The sequence below is a fragment of the Mirounga angustirostris genome, unplaced genomic scaffold (assembly GCF_029215605.1).
Source record: "Mirounga angustirostris isolate CCGP_5_RB_7025 unplaced genomic scaffold, mMirAng1.0.hap1 SCAF_1, whole genome shotgun sequence".
Lineage (NCBI taxonomy): Eukaryota > Metazoa > Chordata > Mammalia > Carnivora > Phocidae > Mirounga > Mirounga angustirostris.
Genome location: NW_026991709.1, coordinates 202,985,618 through 203,002,625, shown reverse-complemented (window position 1 = coordinate 203,002,625; position 17,008 = coordinate 202,985,618). Strand labels below are relative to the sequence as shown.

The 17,008-nt window shown below is 56.7% G+C and overlaps 1 protein-coding gene across 26 annotated transcripts in view; it reads left to right on the top strand.

Annotated features, from left to right (window-relative positions):
- Positions 1-17,008, top strand: part of MAST3 (microtubule associated serine/threonine kinase 3) — a 38,524-nt gene that overhangs the window by 19,274 nt on the left and 2,242 nt on the right. For 17 of the 26 annotated variants that reach the window (XM_064597798.1, XM_064597793.1, XM_064597767.1 and 14 more), the window contains 17 exons: positions 90-222; positions 1,770-1,831; positions 2,227-2,312; positions 3,143-3,351; positions 4,027-4,165; positions 8,511-8,643; positions 8,872-9,037; positions 9,606-9,707; positions 10,390-10,512; positions 11,291-11,496; positions 12,396-12,532; positions 13,243-13,484; positions 13,985-14,191; positions 14,487-14,713; positions 15,174-15,296; positions 15,907-16,043; positions 16,152-16,333. In XM_064597798.1, coding sequence (XP_064453868.1) covers positions 90-222; positions 1,770-1,831; positions 2,227-2,312; positions 3,143-3,351; positions 4,027-4,165; positions 8,511-8,643; positions 8,872-9,037; positions 9,606-9,707; positions 10,390-10,512; positions 11,291-11,496; positions 12,396-12,532; positions 13,243-13,484; positions 13,985-14,191; positions 14,487-14,713; positions 15,174-15,296; positions 15,907-16,043; positions 16,152-16,333 — 2,614 coding nt within the window. The remainder of the gene's footprint in view (positions 1-89; positions 223-1,769; positions 1,832-2,226; positions 2,313-3,142; positions 3,352-4,026; positions 4,166-8,510; positions 8,644-8,871; positions 9,038-9,605; positions 9,708-10,389; positions 10,513-11,290; positions 11,497-12,395; positions 12,533-13,242; positions 13,485-13,984; positions 14,192-14,486; positions 14,714-15,173; positions 15,297-15,906; positions 16,044-16,151; positions 16,334-17,008) is intronic. The other 9 variants (XM_064597805.1, XM_045862723.3, XM_045862721.3 and 6 more) reach the window with 2 other exon arrangements.

The window sequence follows — 17,008 nt, the reverse complement described above, 5'->3', positions numbered from 1 at the left end:
CTCGGGCTGCTCTGGACAGAGGGAACAGCATGTGCCAAGGCCTGCAGGTGAGACTGAGCCCCGGCTGACCAGCCTCTCTGTACCCCCAGGAGTTTGACCCCGAGGAGTTTTATCACCTGCTGGAGGCTGCCGAGGGCCAGGCCCGAGAGGGCCAGGGCATCAAGACGGACCTGCCGCAGTACATCATCGGGCAGCTGGGCCTAGCTAAGGACCCCCTCGAGGGTGAGCTGACAGGGGAGTGGAAAGAGAAAACCCAAGGAGAGGCTGGGGCAGAGCTGTGATTCGAACCCAAGCCCGTTGACTTCACAGCTGCCATACTGTCCTTCGTCTCTCTGGGGCCCTGCCCTTGGCCACCTGCAGGGCGCACTGTGGGAAGGTGCGCTGGGGTTCCTGCGGCAGGCAGCCACACGCCAGACCCTCCGACCTGCTGGGGCCTCCGATGCCGAGTTAAGATGGACCAGGGAGCTACCATGAGCAATAGCATTGCTATTATCTCATGAAATACTTTCCCGATGTCATCTGACTGTGGCCCAGGAGGTAGACTCGGAGTCAGACAGGGTGACCCGTGGGCTGGACCAGGCTGGTCAAGAACTCCCCTCAGACAGCTGAGGCAGGAGAACTGAGATGTGGTACTCGGGGAGCATCGACCTGGCCTCGTCCAGGTGTGGTCACAGGCGGCTCTGGTGAAAGGTCGATGTGTAAGCTGAGTGCTGGCGGATGGAGAGGTGACCAGGTACAGATCTGGGGAAGAGAGGCAGTGAACCAGGCAGGGGGAAGGGTGAACGCAAAGGCCCTGCGGTGGAACCATGCCTGGTGCGTGGGCAGAACAGCGGGAGGAGGGGTGTGGCTAGAGCCAAGGAAGGAGGGAAGCCGGGAGGAGGCGATGGGGTTGGCAGGGCTTTGCGCTGGGGCCAGTGTCTACCCAGCGTCATTGCTGTGTTAACCCTGGGACCGAGCTGCCATTGTCCCCATTTAAAGCTGGGAAGACTGAGGCTCTGGGTAGATGAGGTTGAACAGGGGTTCAGACCTCAGTGGGCCCAAGGCCAGACCACTTATAGATTTGCTGTGTGGCCACGGCTGTATTCGGCTGTCCAGTGGAGATAATGCAGGTGGCGCCGTGGGTGGCCCCAGGGTCAGAGGAGGCAGAAAGTGGCCAGGCAGTTGGCAGCTGAGACTATGGGGCAGATCATCTATCCAGTGCCCCCCTGGGGGAACCCACAGAGTGAAAGGGGCTGCATTCAAACCCAGGCCTCCTTCGCCCGTGAGACTCCACTGTCCCATCCCAGCCCTGTCCCGTGACTGTGAGACTCTGTCTTTATTGCCATCATCATGGTTCATGTTCATCAACCGCTCACTCGGGACCACCCCTCTGCCAAGCCCTAGGGCCAGAAAATTGCAGGGGGCGGGGGGGGCTCCCTCTGGGCCACACCCTAAGCTGAGGAGGATATTAGGAGCCAAAACCCAGAGGGCCCATGTCACAGCCTGTGTTAACAGGCCCAAGGCTTGGAGCCAGGATGACAGCTGTGCCATTCAGAGGCTGGGCTTCCCACTGGTCCTTCTAGAAGGTTCCTCAGCCATTGCTTAGTCTGGTCTCCTGGGTTTGGCCAAGACCTGGACATCGTAGGGGCTCAATGATGGTATCATGGGAACTGGTCAGGGAGGCACCATGTCCCCAGCCCAGGATGAGCCTTGGAAGCTGTGGGAAATCTCTGGGGGATCGAGGGGCAGGGCATGGAGGCCCCATTTGAGGCTCCTCCCTTGTCTTACAGAGATGGTGCCTCTGAGTCACCTGGAAGAGGAAGGACAGCCTCCAGCACCTGAGTCCCCGGAGGTAAGTCACAGAGCTGTGATGCTCCCACCTGTCTTGTTCTTTTCAAGGTAGACCAGGAGGCCATGGGAGAGGCTGGGTTTGTTGAGGTTTTGCATATACTAGGTGCTTATTAATGCCAGACTTTAGGGAGAAGGTAAAGGCAAGTGAGACTACCCTGCCATGGTGGTTGCAGACTGGAGGGGGCACCGGAAAGGGGAGTTTGGGAGGATGTATAGGAGTTTTCTGGAAGGAAAACATGGCTTGAGCCAAAGCTCAGGAACTCAGAAGCTGAGCTGGAGAAATTTGGAAGGAGGAAGTAGCATCAGATGCGAGGCCCAGTGGTTGGGACTCGAGGGAAGGGAGAGCCTGGCCTACTCTGAGGTGGGGCAGGACCCTGACCCCTTCTTGCCCCCTAGAGCCGTGCCCTCATCGGCCCATCACGGAGGAAGCCATGTGAGAACGACTTCGAGACCATCAAACTCATTAGCAACGGGGCCTACGGGTAAGTCCTCGGGTCCCCCATAGACCCATTTCTCAGATGCCCATGGGGATGACTGAGGTCCAGGTGGCCCCTGAGTGTGGAGATAGGAAACTGAGGCCTGACGAGGGAAGTAGAGATGCGGTACGGCCAGGCCAGGGCCTCATCCATGGTCTAGGCCGTTACCTGCCCCAAGTACAGGGAGTTGTAGGTATTTCGGGACCACGCAAGGAAAAAGATGGCCGTGCGGCAGCAGGGGCATGCAGTGAGCATTATCTTAGTGCCACTTTGATGGATTTGCGTGGAGGTGGGGTGGGAGGGGGAGTCCTGCACAGCATAAGACTATCCAGCGGGGAGACTAGAGAGGGGGCTTATGCGTCTAGGTGATGTCACTCAGCAGTGTGGCCAGGAGTCTGGGTCAGACAGCTCCGAAAGGCAGTAGCGGCTTGGGGTCTTCATAGCCCCCAGGGTTTATCTTACAGATAGCTAGTCAGTTCGAGGCAGTTTTACTAGATAAACTTGGCAAGCTCTAAATGGTTCAAAATCTGCTCATTTCACCTCTACATAAAGCAATTTGAGCCTGGTGCCGGGGGGCTTTTAAGCTAAAGGGTCTTCATCTACTGTGAAGAAGTAACCTAGGGGCCATCTTTGGCTTCTCGATGTGACACCAGGGAGGGGCAGCTTAGACCCATAGGGGGGCTGCTTTCGGAGAGGGGCTGGGGAAGGAGGAAGGGTGTCCCGGATGTAGGGCACAGCAAGGGCAAAGGCCTGGCTGGTTGGGTTCTGGGCCCAGGCCAGGCCCCACTGCCTGCGGGGGCCTCAGTGTCCAGCCTCAGTGACCCCGGCTCCCCCAGGGCTGTCTACCTGGTGCGGCACCGAGACACACGGCAGCGCTTTGCCATCAAGAAGATCAACAAGCAGAACCTGATTCTTCGCAACCAGATCCAGCAGGTCTTTGTGGAGCGTGACATCCTCACCTTTGCCGAGAACCCATTTGTGGTCAGCATGTTCTGCTCCTTCGAGACCCGGCGCCACTTGTGTATGGTCATGGAGTATGTGGAAGGTGCGGTCTCGAGGGCTTGTATGCCTACGGTGACGGGGAGCTCACCCTCTACCCAAAAGATAGTCCATCCTTTGACCAAGCTGGGGTCTGCTCTGTCCTCCAAGGGGTCCCGGCCTGCCTTGGGGGACCCTCAGTCTGTGGTGTAGGGGCCCATCCTGCGGGGTTGGGGCTGAGGGAGCTAAAGAGGAGTGTGAGAATAGGACCCTGGGGGATAGGGTAAGGATGGACACCTTTGGCAGGGGGTACTAGTGAGCAGAGGCCTGAAGGCCAGAAGTAAGAGCAGGGAAGGGAGGGAGGTGGGGGTTGGAAGGGCCAGGATGGTTGGGGGCCAGGAAGAGGAGTTGTGGGAGCAAGTTTGCCGTTTAAGAATGAGCAGGCCCTTCAGGTGAGTGCAGCGGTGTGTGTTGATCGAGGTGCTTCTATGCAAGGAGAGGGAACGAGCACTTAGGAGGCACCAGCTGTGTACAGGGTAAGGGACTGTGCCCTTACGGAGCTGCTGTCCTTCCAGGGGGAGAATCAGGAGTCGAGATCTGCCCTCCCTCCTGCCCCACTTGGTTCCCCACCTTGTTTCAGTACAGACTGGGGAGGTTTTGCAGGAGGTTGAGTGGTCCTGGAAGCCCCAGGGCGAGGCTATAGAGCCCAGGGCCTCTGTGAATGCATCTGCGCCCCCCACAGGCGGCGACTGTGCCACGCTCCTGAAGAACATGGGCCCACTGCCCGTGGACATGGCCCGCATGTACTTCGCCGAGACAGTGCTGGCACTCGAATACTTACACAACTATGGCATTGTGCACCGTGACCTCAAGCCTGACAAGTGAGCAGCCTGGGGCCTTGGGGCGGGAGAAGGGGGGAGCAGCGCCTCTGATTGGGGTGTGGGGCTTCGCAGAGCCCCGCCTGTCTGGATTCTGCTGGCCCCTGGGGCCCCTGGTGACAGGAAGACACAGAACAGTGGCAATGTTGGGCACCTGGTGTGTACAGAGGAGATCAGGTACTTAGTAGGCACCTGTTGTATGCAAGGGAAGGATAGTCCATTTATGGAGGGGCTGCCAGGCAAAGAGAATGTGCCCTTTAGGATGCACAAAATACACAGGGGAAGGGACTGTGCACTCGCAGAGCTGCTGCTCCAAGGGGAGAGAACGTGCACTTAGGAGGCACCATCTGTATACTGGGAGCAGGGATATGCCCTTTGCAAGACCTTACATGTGAAGGAAGGGACCGTGCATGTCTTGAGCACCTGTTGTATGTTCGTGCAGGCAAGAAAGGAAGAGAACGTGTTTATTGAGAGCCTCAGGAGGTTTATTTTACTCTAGCACCTAAGAAGCACCTGCTGCATGCCGGGTCCTCTATGGGTGACTGTAAGACACATGTGTGAATAATCCTTCATGCTTTGTAACCCCTACATAATTTGCAAGGCATTCTTGCCTGCATTAATTGAGCACCCGCTATTCATAGAGCCAGGGGCTGTTCTTTTTTTTTTTTTTTTTAAGATTTTATTTATTTATTTGACAGAGAGAGAGACAGCAAGAGAGGGAACACAAGCAGGGGGAGTGGGAGAGGGAGAAGTAGGCCTCCCACGGAGTAGGGAGCCCGATGTGGGGCTCGATCCCAGGACCCTGGGATCATGACCTGAGCCAAAGGCAGACGCTCAATGACTGAGCCACCCAGGCACCCCACTTTTTTTTTTAAGATTTTATTTATTTATTTGACACAGAGAGACACAGGGAGAGAGGGAACACAAGCAGGGGGAGTGGGAGAGGGAGAAGCAGGCTTCCTGCTGAGCAGGGAGCCCGATGCGGGGCTCGATCCCAGGACCCTGGGATCATGACCTGAGCCGAAGGCAGACGCTTAATAACTGAGCCACCCAGGTGCCCCCAGGGGCTGTTCTTATATCACGTGCCCTGTGGATACCAGGCAAGAACCTCGAGTTTCTCGGGTTCTGGCCTCGTGGAGGTGTGAACAGAAATGTCAAGAGCCTGCGTGTTTTCAGGCATCTTGCAGTTTGTGAGTAGCTTAGAAAACAAGGCAGATGTGTATTTGGCAGCTGCTGTATACCTAGACATGTGCTCGTTTTCAGGAACCCAGATGGCAGTATGACTAACTCCTCTCACAGTGATGACCCCTTCGGATTTATAAAGCACATTTTTTTAAATCTGGTGCGTAAACTCATGGGGCACCAGCTTTGTATAAGGTGATTAGAGGAACAGTTATTAGGCGATGGCTGTGTGCCAGGCGCAGAACACTTCAGCTGCCTTTGTATTAAAGTTTTTGTTTTGAGAGCAACACGGAGCACCTACTGTCCCTTTCTCAGATGAAGATACTTGCTCGGTGGAGGTGTGAACAGAAGCGTTAAGAGCCCTGCCTGTTTCCAGGGCATCTCGTAGTTTGCCAGCAACTCAGAAGATAAAGTGTGTATTTGGCACCTGTTGTATCCCTGGACCTCTGTGTTCAACACCCTAAGGATGCCCTGTGCCCAGCAGAACTCTGTGGATCATCCTAGAGTGGGGTGGGGTCTCCCGAGCGTGTCAGGTTAAACCCCAAAGCAGGACCCACCCCTCCCAGGCTCGGGACCCTCATCTGCAAAAAGGCTCAGGCAAGTGTCCAGCCCCAGAGGGCTCAGGGACGTGGGCACACATAACAGGTGCTCGAGAAAAAAAAAATTTTTTTTCACTTTGGAAGATTTCAAATACATCCCGAAGTCAAGAGAAGGTGCATTCACTTGCTAGGGCCATCAGAGCAAAGTAGCACGGACTAGGCAGCTGAAGCCACAGAAGTGTATTCTCACAGTCCTGGAGGCCAGAAGTCCAAGATCAAGGTATCAGCACGGCTGCCTCTGGAGGTGCCAGGGAAGGATCTCTTTCAGGTCTCTCCCCCAGCTTCTGGTGATTTCATGGCTCGTGGCAGCATCACTCCGGCCTTCACGTGGTGTCCTCCCTCTGCATGTCTGTGTCCACATGTCCCCTTGTCATAAGGACACCAGTCCTATTGAATGAGGGACCACTATGTTCTAGGACGTCCTCATTTAACTAGTCACATGACCATCGTCCCTCCAAATTAGGTCAGGGCGCCTGGGTGGCTCAGTTGGTCAAGCGACTGCCTTCGGCTCAGGTCATGATCCTGGAGTCCCGGGATCGAGTCCCACGTCGGGCTCCCTGATCAGCAGGGAGTCTGCTTCTCTCTCTGACCCTCCCCGCTCTCATGCTCTCTATCTCATTCTCTCTCTCAAATAAATAAATAAAATCTTTAAAAAAAAAAAATTAGGTCATATTTGTAGTTCCTGGGGGTGAGGACTTCCACATGAGAATTTGGGGATACACAGTTCAGCCCAGAACAGAAGGGTCCAGTGCCCCCGCCGTCTACTCCCCACATCTATCCTGATCCTGCAGCTTCCAACACTCACCCAGTCCTGCTTGCTCCCACTTCCAGCTCCCCGCTCCCCCCAGGATGGGTCATTTGAAGCATATCCCCGGCATCATAGCATTTCATTTCTAAGGAAAACATTTTTCTTAAATAGCTCATATAGTTGGTATTCAAGAGGTGAATGTTTTTTAGACAGGCATGTGCCCATAGGAACTCCAGAAGTATTGGTTGTCTTAACAGTCGATGGCCCCAGGGCTGCCTAAGCCCTTGGTTTTTGATATTTTTTTAAATTTTATTTTATTTTTATTTTGTTTTTTTTAAAGATTTTATTTATTTATTTGACAGTGAGACACAGTGAGACAGGGAACACAAGCAGGGGGAGCAGCAGAGGGAAAATCAGGCTTCCCGCTGAGCAGGGAGCCTGAGGCGGGGCTCGATCCCAGGATCCTGGGACCATGACCTGAGCCGAAGGCAGACTGCTTAACCGACTGAGCCACCCAGGCACCCCAAGCCCTTGGTTTTTTGGGTTTTTTTTAAGATTTTATTTATTTATTTGACAGAGAGAGAGATAGCGAGAGAGGGAACACAAGCAGAGGGAGTGGGAGAGGGAGAAGCAGGCTTCCTGCAGAGCAGGGAGCCCAACGCGGGGCTCAATCCCAGGACCCTGGGACCATGACCTGAGCCGAAGGCAGACGCTTAACCGACTGAGCCACCCAGGCGCCCCAAGCCCTTGGTTTTAACTGCACCTGGGGGCTACACCCAAATGGTTTTCCTCAGTTGATGTATGCAGTAGTTGCTCAAGAAACGTCTCTTATTTTTAAAAATAGTGGCTGCACATAGTAGGTGCACAGAATTATTTTTTTTATAGAGTCGAGGTATACAGGATGTGCCAAATAAAGGGTTTATCAAACAGCTTGGATATACACAGTGAGTTCTCTAGAAATGAAGCAGCCCGTGTACCAGGAGGTACATAAAAATGTGACTTTATGGGGCACCTGGGTGGCTCAGTCGTTAAGCGACTGCCTTCGGCTCAGGTCATGATCCCGGGGTCCTGGGATCGAGCCCCGCATCGGGCTCCCTGCTCCGCGGGAAGCCTGCTTCTCCCTCTCCCGCTCCCCCTGCGTGTGTTCCCTCTCTCAGTGTGTCTCTCTCTGTCAAATAAATAAAACCTTAAAAAAAAAAATGTGACTTTATAAAGATGGTCCATGTGGTTCTATCACCTAGCAAAACATGTATGTACTTAAGCTGATGGGAAAACTTGAAAAGCAGGGTACATGGTAGGCGTCCAAGTTTTTAAAAGTGGCTCTCCTCATGAGGTGCACAGAAAGATTTCTGTATATAGCAGATGCTCAAAGTATGTTCATTGTTCAACAGGGAATGTAAACAATAAGTGCTTGCAAAGTGTCTAGTTTGTTAAAAAGAATGGACACATGTACAAACATGTATTTTAGATCCACCCAGTAGGTGTTCAGACGTTTTAACGCACAGTTGGGAGACGGAGTGATTCTCAGGAAATTTGTATTTGAACAGTGGAGTATACAGTTGGTGCTCAGCAGCGACAGCGGACGCATCTAGTAGGTGCACCAAGATGTTTGCCAGATTTGAAATACCGCCCAAGACCTACTGGTTCTTGTGATAATGTGCCTGTCTGTGTTCAGGAAGCTCTTTCAGACCCCCTCCGGGGGGTGAAGCTGCCCTGGCTGGACCTCAGCCCACCTGGGGTGGCACCGAGTTCTGGGGTGGCATGAGCGGCCAGGCACCTCGGGCCCCCGGCCCTGAGTGCACCACCCACCCGCCCACAGCCTACTCATCACCTCACTTGGCCACATCAAGCTGACCGACTTTGGCCTGTCCAAGATTGGGCTCATGAGCATGGCCACCAACCTCTATGAGGGCCACATCGAGAAGGACACCCGGGAGTTCGTGGACAAGCAGGTGTGCGGGTGGGCAGGGGGCCGTGGGTGCGGGACCACCTCCCTCTGTCTGGATCCTGACCCTCAGGACCTGGGGAGATTTTGCAGCACAAAGGAGAAGATAAACTGCTCCCCCTCCCCCATAATTCTCTCCACCCCTGTGCCCAGCCTGGCCTTGACCTCTCCATCTCTCCCGTGGCCTCTCTGGAGTTGGAGGCCATCCTCCTTTTCCCCATTCTGCCTGACCCAGGTGTGCGGGACGCCTGAGTACATCGCGCCCGAGGTGATCTTCCGCCAGGGCTACGGGAAGCCGGTGGACTGGTGGGCCATGGGTGTTGTCCTCTATGAATTCCTGGTGGGCTGTGTGCCTTTCTTCGGAGATACCCCCGAGGAACTCTTTGGCCAGGTGGTCAGTGGTGCGTTTCCCCCACCATGGCCGCGGTTCAAGTCTTGGCCCCACTGGGGCTCTGGGCAGCAGCCCCCCTACAGGGTGCCTAGCCCCAACCGGACACTGGGGACGTGGCCAAGGGCAAGACAGACAGTGAGGGAGATCAAGAAGCAAATTACCGAACATCAGATACAAAAAAATGCCAAGGAAAAAAAGCAGGAAGAGGGGAGAGGATGGGGTACCAGATATGGTGGGGGCTGCCTTAAATAGGGGGTCATGGAGGCCTCGCTGAGGTGACAGTGTGAGCAAAGCCTGAAGGAGCAAGAGGGAGCCACAGAAGTAGAAGAGGGGGCCACAGAAGTAGAAGAGGGGTACGGCCCTGGTGGAGGGGTACAGCCGGAGCAAAGGCTGTAGGTGGGACTGAGCCTGGCGTGTTGAAGGAACAGAGGAGGCCGATGGCTTGGTGTGCAGTGAGTGAGGGGAGGTGGTCGGAGGTGCTATGAAGGGCTATCCTCACCCTCTCACTCCCCCTCCTATTTTATTTCATTTTATTAATTTAATTTAATTTAAATTTTTTTCCCCTCTCCTCATTTTAGATGAGATCATGTGGCCAGAAGGGGATGAGGCCCTCCCAGCTGATGCCCAAGACCTCATCACCAGGCTGCTCCGACAGAGCCCACTGGACCGTCTGGGCACTGGTATGTGATGGGGGGCGGGCAGGGGGGTGGGATGGGGACTGGGGAAGCAATAACTCGAGAGACTACATAGAGGAGGGAGGCTTGGGGCTGGGGTTTTGAAGGATACATAGGAGTTCACCAGGAGCTAACAGGTAGCTGGGTCTGATGCAGACAAGGGGCACCGAGGCTGAGTATGGGAGCCTGCAAGGTCATCATGGGCTGTGTCCTCAGGTCCTCAAAGGCCCAGCCCAGTGGATCCCACTGTTCTGATTTCCTTAGCCACCTAATTAATGGTTAAGGGACTGAGACTCAATACCCATGGCAGCACCCCATTACCCAGCCACTACAGGTCACGTTCATGATGAAGCCTAGCCACTGGAGAGGACCACAAGGGCTCAGGCTGGGGAACAGGATACCTTCACGCAGTCAGTCTACTCCATGGAGTAGAAATGCATGGAAAAGGCCTGGGAAGGAAGCCCTCCTAGGGCTCTGGGGTTTCTCCGGGTGGTGGGATCTCAGAATCCAGCAGAGGCAAGAGCAGGGCCTGGGTTCTAGCCCCGGCTCCGTCCCTCCTCAGACGCTGAAACAGCAGCTGCTCCCCTTGCCATCTTTATGGTTCTGTGTTGGCCAAGTTTGGGCTCCTAGTTGACCCAGGGGACAGTGGGGACGGGGGGCTGCAGGGCTGAGCTGGGCATGTCCGTAGGTGGCACCCACGAGGTAAAGCAGCACCCCTTCTTCTGGACACTGGACTGGGCCGGGCTTCTGCGACACAAAGCTGAGTTTGTGCCACAGCTTGAAGCTGAGGACGACACCAGCTACTTTGACAGTAAGTAGGGGTCAAGGGGGCAGACTCTGCTGTCCCACATTTGCCTGAGACGGTGTGGGGTGTCTGCCAGGGTCTCCACCCAACTGCCTCGCCCTGAGCCTAGAGCTTCTGACTTCCTGAGCTTTCTGAGAAATCAGAGCATGTCTGTTGGTAGCTGCCCCCCCCACCCCCCCCCACCCCCCCGGCTGGTTTCCTGTGCATCCGGGGTCAGGAGGCCACGGCATCCTTCTGGATTGCAGGAGGGGAAACCGAGGCGCTGAGTGTGGCAGACCCTGGCCTGGCATCCCTAGCAGGTTCAGCCTCCTGAGTGTCCAACCTTGACCAGGCACAGAGCCCTGTCTGTCACACAGAAGGGTGGGGCGCTTTGCTGGGCTTTGTGGGGGGAACCCCTCCAACACTGTGGGTGGGCTCAGACAAGTCTTCCTCTGCCCACTTGGGGCTCCAGCCAGGCAGATGAAATGCCCTCGGTTTCCAGCACCTCCTCCAGACCTTGCTGTGTGCTCTTGGGCATGTCAGAGGTCCTCTCTGAGCATCTGTTTCCTCTTCTGTAAAATGGGGAGCATCCTTTTAAGATGCCCAGTATTACCTACTTCTTGGGTGACCCATCTCAGGGGTGAGAAGACTGAGGGTCAGACACAAGAATTCCCACCCACGATCCTGTAGATCGTAGGGATGCAGCTGGGTTGTTTATTGCCAGGTACTCACTCTGCAACTCAAGCCTCCTATGGTCCCTAAATACACCAGCCATGGTCCCACCTCGATGCCTTTGCCCTGACAGTGTCTCCCCGCCTGGGACGCCCTTCCCACATCACCCCACAGCCCTTGCGGCCGCCTGTGGGCATCAGGTGGGCTGCACGTGCCTTTCCCTCCCCAGCACGTTCGGAACGTTACCGCCACCTGGGCTCAGAGGATGAGGAGACCAATGACGAGGAGTCATCCACAGAGATCCCTCAGTTCTCGTCTTGTTCCCACCGCTTCAGCAAGGTGGGCCCGGGGCCTAGACACAGCTAGCACTCAGGAAACCCGCAAGATGTTCACTGCGGGGGGTGGGGGGCGGGGGGTGGGGTGTTCTTCTACCTTTTTTTTTTTTAATTATTATTGTGGTAAGAATACATATAAAATGTACCACACTAGCCATTTTAAACTGTACAGTTCAGCGCCATTTAGTACATTCAGAATGTTGGACACCCATCACCTCTGTCTAGCTCTAGAACCTTTCCATCACCCCCGCCCCCACGAGCAGTCACTCCCCTGCCCCCCTCCCCTGGCCCCTGGCAACCACCAATCTGCTTTCTGTCTCTGGATTTGCCTATTCTGGATCTTTCACCTAAGTGGAATCATATAACATGTGGTCTTTCATGTCTGACCTCTTGCGCTCAGCACGACGTCTTCGACCCGTGTCAGAGCTTGGTTCCTCTTTATGGCCAAGTGCTATTCCGTTGCGTGGATGGGCCACACTGTGTTTACCCCTCCATCGATGGACATTCGGGGTGTGCCTGTGTTGAGGTGCTTGTGAACAGTGCTGCTCTCTCACTGCTTACTTTAGAGCCTCACCAGCTTAAGCGCCTTCCTTCGTTTATAATTGGATGAAAAAAACCTTCTGTGCTGCTTGCGGGCCTGAGACCCACGCAGAGCATCCTGATCAGCAGCAGGAACCCCGGCTGTGGCCCCGTTGGTAGCCAGGGCCCTCTGAGCCTCAGTTTCTCCATCTGTACAGTGGGCTAAAGACTCTTCTGTTCTTAGGGATGTGGCGAGCATGGATAGAAGGAAATGACTCACAAGGAAGCATCGGGCTTATAGGAAGCATTCAACTAAGCCGGCTCTTCCCCAGGGGTGTGGCCGCCTGTCTCCGTGTCCTTATCGTTATATTCTGTTGCTGCCAGGTCTATAGCAGCTCCGAGTTCCTGGCCGCCCAGCCCACCCCAACCTTCGCCGAGCGGAGCTTCAGTGAGGACCGGGAGGAAGGGTGGGAGCGCAGCGGTGAGGGCGAGTCCGGCCGCCGCTTGAGCGTGGAGATCCGGTAGGTGGGCTGGGGAGCGTGCGCAGATCCAGCCACCAAGCCTGCCGGGAGGGGGGGACCACAAGGTCTAATGCTGGAGAGAGCTTCCCGTGGCCCAGTCGGAAAGGATCAAACACGTGGGCTGGCGTGTCAGAGCCCCGCCAACGTGGCCCCCTGGCTTTGTGCCCCAGACCACACCGAGCATAGAGCAACTGCGCGGTCATACTGCTAGACTTTTGCTTGCCCTGTTCCAGAATACCCTTTGCTGACGAACTCCTGCTCATTCTTCAAACACCAGACTCAACAGAAAAATAATCAATGTCTGCTAACGGAGGGGTGTTGGAAGCTGGGTTTTTAAAAGACAGACAGAGGGGCGCCTGGGTGGCTCAGTCAGTTAAGCATCTGCCTTCGGCTCAGGTCATGATCCCGGGGTCCTGGGATTGAGCCCCATGTCAGGCTCCCTGCTCAGTGGGAAGCCTGCTTCTCCCTCTCCCACTCCCCCTGCTTGCGTCTCTGTCAAATAAATAAATAAAATCTTTAAAAAAATAATAATAAAAGACAGACAGAAATTCTCTGGGCAGACAGAGGACCGAGCATGCTGAGGGAATTCACCCCGCATTTACAAATTACCTGTTTCTAAGCTGAGAGTTAAAATATGGCCACTAGGGGTGACTGGGTGTCCTGGGGCGAGGATACCTGGCAAGTGTGACTTTGGCTCTCCTCTGCTGCAGACTGAGGTCCTGGACATCCTCTGGTTCTTCCTGCCAGTCATCTTCCCAGCCTGAGCGGGGCCCTAGCCCATCTCTCTTGAATACTATTATCCTGGACACAATGCCCAAGTTTGCCTTCTCATCAGAGGATGAGGGAGCCAGCCCAGCCTCTGCAGGCCCCAAGAGGCCCATCTTCATTCTGGGGGAGCCTGATCCACCCCCAGCAGCCACCCCAGTGATGCCCAAGCCCTCAAGCCTTTCTGGTAGGTGAGGTCCCGGATGGGAGGGATCGTATTGTAGAAAGTTTCCCAGAGGAGGGACTATTTGAGATGGGTTTTGAAGGCTGAGTAGGAGCTCTACAGAGAGACCATTCGCTTGTCTAACAAATGCCTTAAGATAGGAGAGGCCAGGGTTTCAGAGAGGCCTCAGGCCTCAGTGTTACTCCCAGTCTAGCGATGATACCCCCAGCTTCATGGGGTCAGGATGGGACCGGAGAAGGGGATGAGGCTGGGGAGCTCTGAGAGGGGTGTAGGGGTCTGAGGGGTGGGGGAAGGCTCCTTAGAGGAGGGGACTTGAAGAGTGGAGCTTTCCAGGGAGAGCAGGGTAGGAAGGAAGTGTAGGAAGGGGGAACTGCCTGAAGAAAGGCCAGGAGGAGGCTGAACGGTGTACACGCTGACCGGGGAGGAAGGGGCTTTGCCTCCCGAGGGCAGGGGGCGGAGTGGCGAGAGCGGCCAGGCTGACCGCCAACCTTGCTGACCCCTAGCCGACACAGCCGCCCTCAGCCACGCACGCCTACGAAGCAACAGCACTGGTGCGCGACACTCGACACCACGGGCCCTGGATGCTGGTCGGGGCCGCCGCCTTGGGGGCTCAAGGGACCCAGCTCCCGAGAAGTCTCGGGTGTCCCCCAGCGGGGGCCGCGTGCCCAAGTCTGCCTCAGTGTCCGCCCTGTCCCTCATCATCACAGCCGGTACCGCGCGTGGCCCAGCCTTGTCTTTGCCTGTCTGTCCATGTCTGTTTTGACCCCTGGGTTGGGGCCGTGCCACAGGACGGGGGAAGCGGCTAGCCCCAGGGAGAGCTGGGGGACTGGCATTCCCGGCAGAGGGCACTGCATGTGCAAAGGCCAGGTGGGGGGGGGGGGGGGCGCCGTGCTGGGGGCATTGGAACAACAGGAAAGCAGCCAGAGTGATCAGCTTGGTGGGGGGCTGCCCTCCTGGCCCTGGTCCCTGCCAGGGAGTGACCCCCTCCCAACCCTGGTCCTACAGATGATGGCAGCGGCGGCCCCCTCATGAGCCCTCTGTCCCCACGCTCGCTGTCCTCGAACCCATCGTCCCGAGACTCCTCTCCAAGCCGAGACCCGTCCCCCGTGTGTGGCAGCCTGCGGCCCCCCATTGTCATCCACAGCTCAGGCAAGAAGTACGGCTTCAGCCTGCGGGCCATCCGCGTCTACATGGGCGACAGCGATGTCTACACCGTGCACCACGTTGTCTGGGTAAGTTGGTCTGGTGAGCAGGAAGAGCGGGACCTGGTTTGAGTCTGGCTTCCCCCTGGGAAGATGCTTCACTGTTGGAGCTGCACTTTCTAGTCTCATTGCCTGCAGCTCCCTCCCACCCAGGGCAGGGGGCTGGTGCCACCTGGATCTTTGCGGTCCCTCTTCCTTAGGGGGAGGGGCTTGGGCAAGATGGACAGGGATGGACAGAGGGTTAGAGACCTCAGCTGGGCATGAAGCTCCTAGCCCCTGCCCACAGATGCACAGTGGGAGTGTCGTCCTGCCTCCTCCCAGCCCAGGGCCTGTTCCCGCCCCACCAGTCACTCTCTGAACAGCCCCCAAGGTCAAGGAAACAGCACAGGAGGCAGCAGCTTGTTGGGGTCCCATGGCTGACCCAGCTGGCAAGGGGTCTCCAGCTGCGGGGCCTCAGAGCACTGACGCTACCATCCACCCTCACCCCCAGAATGTGGAGGAGGGAAGCCCCGCCCAGGAGGCGGGCCTGCGAGCCGGGGACCTCATCACCCACATCAACGGGGAGTCAGTCCTGGGGCTGGTGCACATGGATGTCGTGGAGCTGCTGCTGAAGGTACAGCGCCCACCACTGCCCACCCTGGGGGCTCCCAGAACCCCTATCCCCTGTCCATCCTCAGGGCCCTCGATCTGTCCCCGCTGCCTACCCTCTGGTTTGCTCCTCTGACCCCCTGACAGCCCCTGATGCTGAGGTTCTCGCCCTGGAACCACACCTTTCCACACCTGGGCCCAATTCCAGGCCTTGCATGTCCCCTCCACTCTGCCCAGGATGTACCTCCTTCTTAGTCCCCCAGGTTCCCCTACTTTTGGCCCTCCCTCTGGCTCACCCTGACCGTATGAGGCTGGGGATATCCGTACTGTCTTCGTCTTCCTCAGATCAGGCGTCCTCCGGGGCTGAGGCCTGGCGATAGGGAGGCAGACACAGGCCAGGAGGCAGGGCCTTGTTTGGATAGCTCCTAGGACCGGTGGGTGGTGGGTGGGTGGGCAGCTCGTTGCACGGACGGACAGATGGCGGACATGTACCTTTGGCCTACCGGGTGGTGGGTCATTAGGGGAGAAGTGCGCAGATAGGCTCGGGGGCTTCGATGGATGAGGAGGTAGGCGGGTGGGTGGGTGGCTCCCTAGATGGGAGGCATCCAGGTGACCCCTCGCCATCCCTCCTGCAGAGCGGCAACAAGATCGCCCTCCGGACCACCGCCCTGGAGAACACCTCCATCAAGGTGGGCCCCGCCCGGAAGAATGTGGCCAAGGGCCGCATGGCACGCCGGAGCAAACGGAGCCGCCGGCGGGAGACACAGGACCGGTGAGCGGCGGGTGGGCCCTCCACGGAGTGTTGGTGGAGGACCCGGGGGCCAGCTCCCCGGGCTACTGGGGGCGTGGGTTCTGAAGCATCAGGGCTTCCCACCCTCAGGCGGAAGTCGCTCTTCAAGAAGATCTCAAAACAGTCCTCTGTGCTACACACCAGCCGCAGCTTCTCTTCCGGCCTCCACCACTCCCTGTCATCCAGCGAAAGCCTCCCGGGGTCACCCACCCACAGCCTCTCCCCCAGCCCCACCACGCCTTGCCGCAGCCCAGCTCCTGATCCCCCAGCAGGTATGTGTGCCACCCCAGGGCAGCTCAGGCCTGTGGTGCCTGGCCCCACTGAGGGAGCCAGCAGGGTTTAAAGGAGGGAATGACATGATGTGGGAAATGAGGTGACCAGAAGGGCCTTTCCGGGCAGCCTGGAGGTGGTAGGAGACAGGTGTGAGAGCAGGGAAGAGTGTACCCAGCAGAGGGAGCATCATGAACAGAGAGGGCTGGGCAGGAGGGTTACAAAAGCAGGGGAGAGAGGAAGTTGGGAGATGAGTCAAGCCAAGGAGCTGGGCTTACGTTGGTGGGCAGTTGGGAGCCATGGAGGGTGTGTGAGCTGGAGAGGGCATGTTTTAGAGGGGTCTGAGTTTTAGAAAGATCATTCTGGGGCAGGAAAGGATGGTGATTTGGCCCAATGCTGAGCACCCCCAGTCTGTGAGACAGCCAGACACAGACACCCCCAGCCCCACTGGGTTAGCATCCAGCTGAAGGGAGGAACAGGCTGGGGCAACCCAAAGGGGAAGCAGGGAGGGCCTCCAGGAGGCCTGGGCACCCCAGTTGCTACCCCTCTGGCTCACCCTGACTTCATGGGGTGGAGCGTATCTTTGGCCCTTTGAGTGGTAGGTCATTAGATGTGAAACGGGTGGATAGGAACTAGGGCTTTGATGGCTGAGTAGGAGTTCACCAGGGAACAACTTG